At 36.3% G+C, this 13,188-nt stretch overlaps 1 protein-coding gene, 1 long non-coding RNA gene and 1 pseudogene across 2 annotated transcripts; 1 reads left to right on the top strand and 2 right to left on the bottom strand.

Moving 5' to 3' along the window:
• Positions 1–3,968: 3,968 nt before the first annotated feature.
• LOC18023617 lies at positions 3,969–5,184 on the top strand. The gene is made up of 3 exons (XR_002900820.1): positions 3,969–4,303; positions 4,677–4,765; positions 4,918–5,184. It is a non-coding gene; the product is annotated as an uncharacterized LOC18023617 (long non-coding RNA).
• A 60-nt stretch (positions 5,185–5,244) lies between these two features.
• On the bottom strand, positions 5,245–6,315 carry LOC18023616 (annotated as a pseudogene).
• Positions 6,316–6,451: 136 nt separating this feature from the next.
• LOC18023615 (probable ATP-dependent DNA helicase CHR12) lies at positions 6,452–11,671 on the bottom strand. The gene is made up of 12 exons (XM_006407932.2): positions 11,465–11,671; positions 11,048–11,204; positions 10,774–10,838; positions 10,484–10,672; positions 9,999–10,148; positions 9,502–9,897; positions 9,136–9,395; positions 8,827–9,045; positions 8,485–8,692; positions 8,246–8,399; positions 7,530–8,135; positions 6,452–7,451 (listed from the first exon to the last, which is right to left on the bottom strand). Exons 1-12 carry the CDS (start codon positions 11,669–11,671, stop codon positions 6,760–6,762), a joined length of 3,303 nt encoding a protein of 1,100 aa, XP_006407995.1. The 3' UTR covers positions 6,452–6,759.
• Between the last annotated feature and the right edge of the window lie 1,517 nt (positions 11,672–13,188).

The raw sequence follows: 13,188 nt of genomic DNA, 5'->3' as shown, positions 1-13,188 counted from the left end.
ACCAACAATTTCCTTAAATTCTTTTTCTTTAATTATTCTTTTTCTTTCTTACTCGTCTTCATCATCGTCAAACACAACGATGGATTTTAAAAATCACCAAAATCAAATCTTCATCACTCAAATTTTGCCTCCTCATCTTCTGCAATCAGTTTTTTTTTATCTTTATCTCCTCCCCCCACCACCATTGTTGAAGCTTCAAAACCTAATTAGGTTTTTATTTGAAGATTTAGGGATTTCACAATTTAGAGATTGGATTTGCCAAAATTACTTGTTTGGTATACAATTCGGGTTGGTAACTCAATTTATGTGACGATTAGGTCTTTGCATTGTTGAATCATAGTGATTCTTAGGTAGATTGGAATTAAAATCCGAGTTCATCACCAAATCTGCAGAGAAGGACAACTGGTACGAATGGTACAACTAAGAGATAAGAGGACAACTAGCACAACTGGTACAACTATGAGATAGAGGACAACTGGTACAATTAGGTATAACTAAGACAATTTAAATAATTACTCATTAAAAATTCTTTGATTATAATTGCAAATCGGGTTGTAACCCAGTTTTATATGACGATTAGGTATTTGCATGAAAAATTTCATAAATATAGTCGTTGAATCGTAGTAATTCTTAGATAAATTATAATTAAACCTGAGTTCATCACCAAATTTCCAGAGAACAACTGGTACAAATGGTACAACTAAGAGATAAGAAGACAACTAGTACAACTGGTACAACTAGAACAACTACGAGATAGAGGACACCTAGTAAAAATGGATATACCTAAGACAACTTGAATAATTTTTAATTGAGATTTTTTTTTTATTATATTTTCAAGGGAGAATGAGCATCAGCCACACAAGCAATTCAATAGATTTTATATCATTTAATACTTCATATTTCGAGCAGATAACTTATTCGGTATTAGTCGATAAGATATTGTATGTAAGAAGATTGCGATATATAAAACTAAACAGCTTTGGAATAGATAATTTATATGAAGAATGAATTGCACATATAAATGAAACTAGGTGGAGTATTTTTGATAATAAACAAGAATTATTTGTTTTACTGCCGAATTAAACAAAAAAAAAACAAAAATGTGGTTTCTATTCTCAAAAAAACATCGTCGAAAGACAAAAACAGATAATAAATTAGATAAGTATTTCAGGGCAAAAGTAGCATGGAAACTTAATTTGTGTATGTTTTCAGGTTTATTTTATCCGAAGAGATTTTATTTTAGCTAAGAAAATTATATTTTAGCCAGTGAATTTTTATTTTGGATAGCCACATTATTCATTTTAGCAGAGAAAAATTTCCCAAATGGGGATAAATAAGGTACAGTTAGACACATATATACAATTATCTGTAACTCCTTAATTTAAAAACAAGGTACTGCTGAATGAATGATTCAACTTATTTCGGCCTTAGAGTGTACATAAATATTTTGGAGTTATTTGTATTTTGAATTTTTTGGATTTCTTTGAATTCTTACATTACTATTTATTTTGGAGTTATTGTATTTTGGATTTCTTTAATTTCTTGCATTGCTATTTATTTTGGAGTTAGGTGCAATTACGTAATGAGTTTTTCCAGGGTAACTAGGTGCAACTAGGTACAATTACGTTATGAATTTTTCCAGGGCAACTAAGTGCAACTAGGTACAATTACGTTATGAATTTCTCCAGGGCAACTAGGTGCAACTCGGGACAACTATATTTTAATTGTAGTGTTAAAAAATAAATTCTTAAAATTATTTACTTAAAAACAATACAACTCATACCTTAAAAACTGTTTTTTTCACATTTATACTAGAAAGAATAAAATCAAACTTTGTTTTGTTCAAAGAACCAAATATTTTTGGTTTCACTTGAAATAAGCCCTTATGTTATAAGAAAGTCTTTTGACAATGTTATCCATCTTATGCAAGCGTCTATGCAAAAATATAAGAAATAGAAAAATAATAACACAAAGTATATGGGGCTGCTATATAATGTTCGGAATTCTTGTGGACAACTAGAACATAAAAATTTATGGCGAAGGACAACTGAAAAAACTACAAAATCGATCAAAGGACAACTATTACAAATTTTGGACAACTGGATAATTAGGTACAACTATGTTGTCAGTTGTAGATGCACGTGTGAGATGGCGGCTGAGAATAATTTTTTTTTTATCCATTTAGACACGTATATAATTTAAAATTATAATTAAAATCAATTAAAAATTAATAAAATAGACATGTGTGCCGACAAAAAGGACATGTGCGCAGGCAAAGTACCACGTGCGCCGTCAATTTTGTACATAGTTATACCCAGTTGTCCAGTTGTCCAAAATTCTTCATAGTTGTCCTTTGGCGATTTTAGCAGTTTTTCCAGTTGTCCCTTGATATAAATTATCATTTTGTAGTTGTCCACATGATTTTAGACTATTGTAGTCCTTTTACAACATTTTCATATTATAATTGATGCAAAATTATATTGTTGGCTCTTTTCCATCATAAGATTGTTAACATTATCAATTCTTTGTATCATAAAGGGTGTTTGATGTGAAACCAATAATATGTATTAGAAAAATGATAATTTCATGTTATCCATCTTTTTAATTTTTTTCCTTATAGTTTACAACTTTTTTACATTTTTAGGTGAATGTTTGCTTTATATTCATACTTTTATCACTATTAATTTCTAATGAAAGAATTACATATAGTTGTACATATGTGTCCAGTTGTACCTTGTTTATTTCCATCCGGAAAGCATCCTCGGCTAAAAATAAAATCCTTTAGACTATATTGACTTTCTTAAGTGTCCAGTTATCCGTCAAAGTAACATGTGCACCTATGTGCGATATCAATTTTTGTACATAGTTATACCTAATTGTACTAGTTGTCCTTCTCTGCAAATTTGGTGATGAATTGAGGTATAATTATAATTTACCTAAGAATCACTATGATTCAATAACTTTATTTAAGAAATTATCAATGCAAATACCTAATCATCAGATAAACCTGGGTTACCAATCCGATTTGCAATTATAATAAAAGAATTTCCAAACAGCAATTATTTAAGTTGTCTTAGTTATACCTAATTGTATCAGTTGTCCTCTATCTCATAGTTGTACCAGTTGTACTAGTTGTCCTCTTATCTCTTAGTTGTACCATTCGTACCAGTTGTCCTTCTCTGCAGATTTGATGATGAATTCTGGTTTTAATTCTAATTTATCTAAGAATCACTACAATTCAACAACTATATTCAACAAATTATATATGCAAAGATCTAATCGTCATATAAATTGGGTTACCAACCCAATTTGCAAATCTCTAAATAAAAACCCTTAATTGTGAAATCTAATCCCTAAATTGTGAAATCCTCAAATCTCTAAATAAAAACCTAACTGAGTTTTGAAACTTCAACAATAATAGTAGAGAAAGGAGATAAAGACAAGAAATTGATTACAGAGGATGAAGAAGGAGAAGAAGAGGAAGAGACAAAAGCAAAAAAATGAGATTTAGAAGGTTTGGGGTTGAAGATGAAGACATGAATTGGAAAGAAGAGAAAACAAAAATCATATTTTTAATTAATTTTCGTTTTATTTTTAATATATTAATTACGAAATTATTTAAATATTATTTTTGGATAAAATCAGATATGCCATAAACCAATTCATTAAGGGTAAAATAGGATTTTCATGTGATTTATGCACCCAGACTATAATATGGCACAGCAGATTTTTTGTTTACAAATTATGGCATCTGAGCCATTAATTCACCGTGATCTTATCCGAAAACAAGTCTTTTAAAGAAACGCTGACGTTTTGCCTCTAAAATGACCCGAAACGCTGGCGTTTTGCCTCTTCCAGTTTAATCTGGCGAAAAAACATATCCCACTCGCACCTGGTGCGCGTTGCGCGCGTTAGGCCTAATTCGTGGGTTTATATAGTCCATCGATTTTGCCCATTTTTGGCCAATATTTAAAAGTGAGCGAGTAGGCTGCGTTTTACGTTATATGAGATTGTCGTTTTGGCGCTTATTTCGAGCAAATTTAAGCAATTAGGAGCATGTCTCCTCTATTTCACAGCCCGTCAAATTAACGTCTGTCATACATAAACACTATTAACATCATTTGATATTATATGCGTTTTGTTTGTTATTGGGTTGCCGTTTCGTTTTGCAGGGAAATTAGTCATCGTCCCTTCTCTGGTTCGCCGGAGAAGAGAACGCCGGCTATTCTGAATTGCTCCGGCTCGCTTCGTCACTGAATTGCTCCGCCTCACTTTCTTCCTCCATCCCTAAAAATAAGGATAGGTAATCTCCAAAGGTTTCAATTGTTAGTGTTTGGTATCGTGAAAGATCGATTGAAACTGGCCCACAGATCGAATTCTGAGGTTAGAGCTCGAGATGTTGATGATGTGATGGGCATTGACATTTTGAGATCAGATTATGGAAATGCTTTTTGACTACATCGTTTTGACTTCATCAAGTCTTTAAATTCTGGAAACTGCTTGTTATTCAAGTCCATCTGATTGCGTTTTCTAAAGATTATAACAACTATCAAGTGATTTTGTTCATTGAATATGTGGATGGTTCACCATAGCTAAGCTCATTACTAAGCTTCCCCATTGAGAAACCAAGGTCAGACACTAACCGGTAAAACTCATTCCTGTAACATTTGTACCAGGAATCTTCACTTCTGCAGTTTACTCGTAAACTCATTCCTGCTCAAGGCTTCCTTCAGATGAGTTAGTCTGATACCTAGCAGCTTCATCAGTTAGTTTTCTTTTATGCAAATTTTGCTTCTTTATACAAATTCATATGACATTCTGTCCTTTTTCCGGTGATAAGTTAATTGCTTCTGTTATGAAGTATGGATGAACTGTTTTTTTTTTAATATATGTTTGTTCATTCCCGATTAAACGCAGGAAGAACCAACTGGTGCAGCGAACAATCCCAGTGATACGCAGTTACCTCTGTAGAGTGCTCACCAAAGTCTACTAATTTGTGAAGTTTTGAAGACAGAAGAAAGAAAGCAGTCGTTAGCAGAGAAGTAGACTCATGTGAGTTAGTTCTTTAAATTAGACTCTTTTTATAAGGTAGTAATGATCATCATTAACAATATTCCAAATAGTTCACTGTACTTTGATTGATTCTGTCATAGTACGGTACAGCTTGTACCAATTTAAGGTTAACCACCAACTGAATACTTTGGTCGAGAATATTCAGTTTTCGAAACTTGGGAAACAGATATCTTAAAACCAATCATGTCTTGATCTTTTGGAGGGTGTCCCAAACTCATAAAAGTGAGGGATTTGAGTCCTGTCTAGTCTTCGGTACATGTCGATTTCGTAGTCTTCATCTTCAGAGCTATCTTCACCACTCTCTTCAGTCACACGCTTAAGTTCTTGCCACTTTTTAATCTCCTCAAGAATCTCATCTCTAATAGCTTTTCCTTTTGTCCCTGATGAGTCTCCTCTAGTAAGGTCTACACTTGCAGCTAAAGTCAATTTTGCAGCCAAGAGCTCACAGGCATCAGACCGAAAATCCGGAGGCGTGTTTAGGACAATCTCTGTTTTTTCCAAACATTCCACAAGAGTCCCTACAAAACTCTTCTTCCTCTTCTGGCCAACTACTAGTAGTTGAGTAAGAGTCAAGTTAGCAAGTTCTGATAAACCTCCAACACTTACCATGATCTTGGCTGCAATTTTAGTCCCGACGATAGCAGATAGATTCGGTGCGATGAATCTCGTTTTAATTTCGACAAAGTCAGAGACTTTCTTCCTCGAAGAATCAAGATCAATGGCTCGATCGCACGCCTCTATCGTCTTCTCTATAACATCTCATTGAAGTGGCTCTCTGTTTGTTGTTGAAGCAACAAGCAAAATAGCTATCCTCATACCCGAGGGAAGAAGACCTTTTAGATCAACTAGGGCTAAATTCATCTCATTGCCGATTCTTTTAACAACACGAGCATAATCGATTGCGTCATGTACAAGCAATTCCAGCTCTCGGAATTTAAGTCTGTAATTTTGACGGATAAACTTGTGGATCATAGCAATTTCCTTGTCGATGTCAACTAAGAGCTTATTGCAATCGGCAATTATCTTGTATTCAGAATCTAGAACCTCTTCAACTTTCTGCATAATATCAGAGAATCTCCTACTTTTCTGGAGCTTAGAAAGATCATCGTAGTTAAGGGTATTAACAATAATCTTGTCTTCTTCTTCTTCTTCCTCCTTCTGAGCATCATTCTCTTTGATCTCGGTTTCATCGTCAGATAACTCATCAAGGTCTGCGAGCAAAGAATCTTCAAGAGTTGCCATATCGAACGCAGAATCTCACTCAAACAAAAATTCTTATTTCAGAAAAACCTTGAGAGTTGGGATTTGATTACAAAAGTTTCTTCACAACATGTTGAACATTGATGGGGATATGAAATTTTATTTTGGCAAGCCTAAATTTACAATCAATGAATTGGTTTCTTAGTCCTTGTGAACAAAATATTACATATGTTTTCTTTTTGATGGAATGGAAAGGGTTTTCAATCCCGAATCTAGAATCGTCCTACATAAGAAAATAACTTGGTAATAACTTGAAAAAAAAAATTCAAAAAAGAAAACTAAACTTAACCCGAGACCAATAAAGCTATTACATATTAAATTGGCATAAGTTACATTGGCAAGAAGAACATCTAAACACTTCTAAAACACACACACAGGCACGTAGAAGAAGAGGCCAAACTCAACTCAGATCTCACCTTATCTTTCTCAGTGTCTTCTACTTCCATTGGAACTTTGAGCTCTAGAGTCAGATGAAGAACACGTAAAAGAGTATCTCGACCTTTTCTTCTTATGAGTAGTATTCCACTTAAATATTCCCTTTACACCATTCTCTTCTTCACCTTCTTCTTCTTCTTCTTCAGACTTGTCTACTCTCTGTTTCCCACTCATCACCTTTGCTCTTTCTTCTTCCTCCTCTTCTTCCTCCTCCTCGCTCGTCCCATCACTCACCATTTGGATAGGTTCTATCGCTTTTTTAATCGTTGATGTTTTTGTCTTGCTTGCGTTCTCCTCTCTCCTCTGTTTAATAGAGAATTTTGACAGGTCTTCACCGCTCTCCACGGCTTTCATCCACTGTACCTCGCTTAGTGAGTCGCTATAAACGATTTCTTTACGTTTTCGCTTACCTGTGACACTCCCAAAATGGTATTTTGAGCTGTTCGACTTGTCATCTTGGGTCTGCGTAGTGTATGCCCACTCAGGGACTTCCTGTTCTTGCATCAGACGGGCTCTGTAATTCTCCTTCCTTCGTCTCTCCTCATCCATTCTCTCAAACATCCAGAATTCATCTTCACTACGAGCCGCAAGCCGGTTTATTTCTCTCTCACTGGGGACATCATTCCCGAGTGAGCTTGTTCCTTTGCGCATAATCTCTTCAAGCATCTCTCTTCTGTCTTGTGCTGTTATTATCATAATCGCAAAACGCACATCAAGAGATTTACCATCACAATAAATGTATCACATTTTTGTTTACTTACCAGTGGAAGTTGTGTTGAAAAGTCCAGCTTGTATGACTTTGGCATCAATGCCCATCTTTTGTTTTGCACGCTCCAATATTACTTCTTCAATGGAGCCAACGCTAACTAAAACAAACACTCTGACTTCCTTCTTCTGCCCTATGCGATGGGCGCGATCTTCGGCCTGTTGGTCCATTTGTGGGTTCCAATCACTGTCAAAGATAATAACAGTGTCTGCAGTTTGCAAGTTCAAACCGAGACCTCCCGCACGCGTGCTCAGAAGAAACATGAAGTAGGGAGAGTCTGGCTCGTTGAATTGCTTCAGTAAAAGCCCTCTTTGATCTGTCTTTGTGGTACCATCGAGCCTGAGGTACTTAAAATCATTAAGTGTCAGATAAATCTCGAGAACATCAATGAGACGGGTCATTTGGGAGAAAAGAAGAATTCTATGTCCGGCCTTGCGCAGTTTTGGAAGGAGACGATCAAGGAGCTCAAATTTCCCTGAAGCTCTCACAATCTCTGGTTTCTTCCACATGTTGTAGTCTCCTCCAACAAATAGATAGGGATGGTTACAACACTTTCGTAACTGCATCGTTAGATTTTGCAGACTCTTTGATTTCCCAGATCCTGCACATGACGATTACGTTTGCATCAAATCAGCTTCACTTTCTGATTCATTTTCTTTACCTTAAAGATGAGTGCAAATTTTTGGGGAGACTATAAATAGAGCTACAAACCTGTTTGAAGGCCAACCCTGCCCATGTCTGTAACTTGTTTGTAATACACTTTCTGCCACGCTGACATATCACACTTCAATATGACCTGTGTCTTACCAGGAAGGAATTTCTCTACTTCGTCCTTTTTCCTTCTCAGTATAAACGGCCTTATAACCTGCAAGGGACAGAGTGAATAACGTTGAAACACTGCATACAAAAATTTGGTAAGATTGTGAAGGAAAAATAGCTGCAGAACCCACATGATGCAGACGGTGGATTATCAACAGCTCCTCTTCATCGGTAAGACTGACATTAGCACGATCAGCAAAAGGAGCATTAAACCATTCCTCGAAGTTCTGAACCGAGTTAAAGATGTGAGGAAGGAGAAAGTTAAGCAATGACCATAGTTCTTGAAGGCTATTCTGTATGGGTGTCCCGGTTAACAGAAGTCTGCGTTTTATACGATAGCTGCATCCAGGATCAGATTTGTTAGGAAACATACTAAAATTCCTCAGCATTTTTGGGGGGATAAGTTAGAGTAGCCATAAACAAATTAGTCAGCTAACATCATTCACTTCAGACAAATTAGGGTAGAAATGTACCCTGTTAATAGAGTCTTTGCGAGAGCAGATTCATGGTTCTTCAGCCGATGTCCTTCATCAACTATCATGTAGTACCAGTCAATTTTCTTCAAAAATGCTTTATCTCTCATGATAAGATCATAGTGCGTTATCAACACGTTAAATTTTCCTTCGCCTGAAATCTTTTCCCTTATTGCCTTTCTTTCCTCTAAACGTCCATCATAAAGAAAAGCTGCAATGCTGCCAAAAAATAGAATGGCTAATTTTCAGACATAACATTCATACCGGTGCAAATGCCCAGCACCAAAAGAAAGATTGTTTGAAACATACCTTGGTACCCATGTTGCAAACTCGTTTACCCAGTTTGGTAGCACAGCTTTGGGAGCGACTATCAGATAAGGCCCAGGCACACCTTTATTCTCCAGAAGATACGCAATCAGGGAAATTGTTTGAATAGTTTTTCCCAGACCCATCTCATCCGCTAAAATCCCATTAAGGTTATTGTTGAATAGAGAAACCATCCATTGGAGCCCTTCTAATTGGTAGGATCGTAGTTCCCCACCTTGTAGAAGAGAGGGCTGCTCCGACACCTGTTAAAAGTATATATCGCTACTTAAATCCGTTGGTCTCTGAGATAACAGTTGTGTAAACGATTAACCGTACTGCTACTAAATGTATTATAAAGATCAACATTACCTTCTCTTGTATTGAATGGATAGCTGAGTTATACTGCCTCTGTCCCTCTAGTAAATCATTAGAGTCATCATTATTGTCAGACTCAGCGATATCAAGATCCTGGTCAGGAAGCAAATCCTGTAACGATTCATTTCTTGGAGCATCAAGTTCAGACAAGTCAGATTCTGAGTCTTTCAGTAGATCAATGCCGTCTGGAAGTTTAGCATCTTTCTGACGCTGAACAGCAGCTCCCAAATTAGCAAGGAGTTTGTTAGTCTCCTCTAGAAGAGTGGTTAGTCTTTCATTCTTACTCTCCTTTACTAGTTTCATGTAAGCCTCTTGATCATCGGATTTAAGGGCCATTAGCCTCAACTTTTCAGCACGGGTTGCACGTTGTCTTTGTCTCCCATGCCATGCCTGTTAAATATGTAATTTAGAAACAAGATATCTTTTCAAAGTTTGATACTTTGATGATATTTTAAGGATACTTCATAATATATATGTAAGTGATATCATACCTGCACACCATCATTCCTTTGTCTACGGCGTTTTTGAGTTGCCTGAATTTGCAACTGGAATTCACGAACTGCATTGAGTACTTCTGCAAAGAATTTTCTCTTGGCGGTTTCAATAAGATTCTTCTCCTCCTCTTCTAAGCGCGATAACCTCTAAAAAACAATTTGAACACATCAGTGATGCAAAGCAAAGAAGTTTGACAGCTATAAATAATCCATCATGTAATACGCACTAGAAATTGTGTATAGTTTTCATTTCATTTCTATTAAATCTATCCCTAAATGAGGCAACAAAGCAGAATCTAGTAGTAATATATTTTGACACATGTCTATTTGTGCTGCTAAGATATGTGAGCCATAGTTAAAAGGGGCAATAAGCTCATCACTTATGACACTCCATTGAAAGACTTCATCATCAAGGGTTAAAAATAAAATCCAGGAAACGGGGAAAGTGCTCCAAAATAGCTAGTTGAAGAAAAGGGAATGACCTCAGCATCGCGCTTCTTTCTGAACTGATCATCAGCTTCCATAGCAAAAGGATCTCCAACACCATAAAATGGACGAGGCAACCGCATCATGCCCCAGTCAAAGAGTTGGCTACTGACATCAGCACAGTTCAGACGTAGATATAGTTCCGAGCTCACCTCAGTTCGAACCTTGCATTGCAAATCTTGTAGCTGCAACTCACAAAGATACAGTGTCAGTGTCAAAGATATCACAATTCAAACAATGTAAGATAACAACAAAGATCACTGAGAACATCTGGCAGCGATGATACCTTTAGTCCATAAAGCTCAAGTAAGCATTTTCCTTGCAAGTCTTCACCTCTAGTGGAAGGTAATTCTGGTAATAAACAACACAAGACACCAAAAACATCAGCAGGTGCATTCCTCTTAAACAATAATACAGGGTCTTACTGAAGACATATTAGCAACCAACTCAATAATGATTATATTTTCCAAAAAAAAGTTCATAATGGTTTTCAAGTAACAAAAAAATACAAGTTGCAATAATTTGAGGTAAATTAGGAGGATAAAAATCGATTTTTTAACCTTCAAGTTCAGATAAGCGGCGTTGGAGATGATTCTTATTCCGATTTTCCAGTAATTCTGTCAATCGAGAGCCTGATTCACAGTTTGGCCTCTGCTTCAAAAGTGCATCCTCGAACTCGCCCATCAAATCACCTCCAAAGGGAGTGAAATTATTCCCCTGCAAAAACAAAGACCAAGCACAAACATAAGCAAACAAAAAAACCTTAATGGACAGTAACAAAGCCACTGAAAAACATGCAATTTCCCCGGAAACTAGAAACGGAGAAAGCTTAGAACCAACAAAATCCAAGCTAGTGATGCTCCAGAAACAAATCACAGTACCACAAAATCGATTAAACACCAAAAGAAGCACAAAACAGAAAACCTAGCGCGAGGAGGGTCTCGAGAGAGAGAGTGGGAGAGAATGGAATGGCTTACAGGCGGAGAAGGAGGCGGCGGAGAGACGTCGGAGGGAGAGAGAGAAGAAGAGGCGCCATGGTAGATTGAAGAAACGGCGGCGAAGAGGTGAGGAGGCAAAGGAAGGTCGCGAGAGATGTAATTGAGAGCGCAGATCAGAGACTTGGTCGTCTCCACAGGATCCTCTTGAGAATTGCCGCTGCTCTCTTCTAGCTGCTGAGCCACCATGGCGGGAACTTGTATGTTGTATCCACCTTCGATTTCAACTATCAAAATTGATATTTTTTTTTGTTGTGTTGTTTTTTTTTTCTTTTCAGTTTTCTCAAATCGCTCTCTCTCTCTCTCTCTCTCTCTTTGCCTTAGACACACCCGAGCGGCCGATACGAAGATGAGACGGAGATAAATTGGAATCTGGTTTACGAATTAGGACTCCGTAATAACCACTCACCCAAACATCCCCTTCCATTCTTCTTATATTACATTATTACCCCCGCCCTTTTCTTCTTAATGGGCCCTATCTAAGGCCCATTATTCGTTATCTGCGTCCTGACAATTGGGAAACTATTGGGCTTCAAAATTGAATATTTGGATTGACACAAATTATTTATTTAGCAGATTCATAAGGCCCATTTGTATTGATTGTATTTGTCTCGTCACAATCAACTGGACCACGTTAAACCAAATTTTTTTTTTTTTTGAAATTCTTATTGAAGCACGTGGTGACGCACGTGCAAATCCCTTTTTGTTGGTTTGTTGGTTTGTTAATTTCTGTACCGGTTCCTAGAAAGAGGTAATGAGACATAACACCGACAATACAGATGAGTAATCTCCATTCGGATTTCTGAAAATTCTGAAATTTCAAAATCTTATTATATATAACTATATAAGTAATGAGTTGGTCACGTTTTGTGTTCGTCTCGGAAATAGTAATTTGATTGCTATTGGGAGATGTTCCCTAGAGATTCTCTCTGTTCCGTTAATTTCCTTCCGTTTGTGTACCACAACTTTGTTAATATGGACACATGCATGCGTATGTAGATGTTGCAATTTGCATGATATCACTGGATTGATCTTTCAATGTAGCAATTGTAGATGTTGTCCACTAATGAAAAAGAAAAAACCTTGTTACTATCTTGTAAACTTTTCATTTTTTGGCTACATAAAGACTTTAAATTGGATGATTCGAAAGATCCTTCTTCTAGTAATGGGATAGATCGATGTAAGTATCATGACTGTGTTTGTTCGTTTGAATCACTATTCTTATCCAAACTAGCTAACACATAATAATAAAAGCCTTTCTTTTGCTTAGAAATTGACATCTACTTTGTGAAAATTATAGTTTGCTTGGATGATATGTGAGTGAGACAATAGTTATGGATGAGAATGATATTTTTCATGTGGATGTCATACTTTCAACAAAAGCAAAGGAGACGAACAATAACTCTCTGTGGCTAATACATAAAATTCCATTTATATTCTTTGTCTACCTAAATATATATATATGGGAACTCTGTTAACCAATAGTTCATATACATGTGTAAGCATTAACCAATAAGCTCAATTTAAAAATTAATTCATGGTCAGAATTTAAGAGTTTTAGGAGTGGCCCATAAAGGTTCCACTAACATAGTCAAAAAGATGGTTTTTTTGCTTGTGCAAATCATTTTCAGCCATGAGATTGTACACTTTGGTTTACCATCATGTGTTCAGATTCGGCATAGCGTTTAAGTCATTTTGGGATGATT

Source organism: Eutrema salsugineum, unplaced genomic scaffold, assembly GCF_000478725.1.
Source record: "Eutrema salsugineum unplaced genomic scaffold, Eutsalg1_0 scaffold_13, whole genome shotgun sequence".
NCBI lineage: Eukaryota > Viridiplantae > Streptophyta > Magnoliopsida > Brassicales > Brassicaceae > Eutrema > Eutrema salsugineum.
The sequence above is the reverse complement of the archived record's forward strand: the minus strand, read 5'-3'. Positions and strand labels throughout refer to the sequence as shown.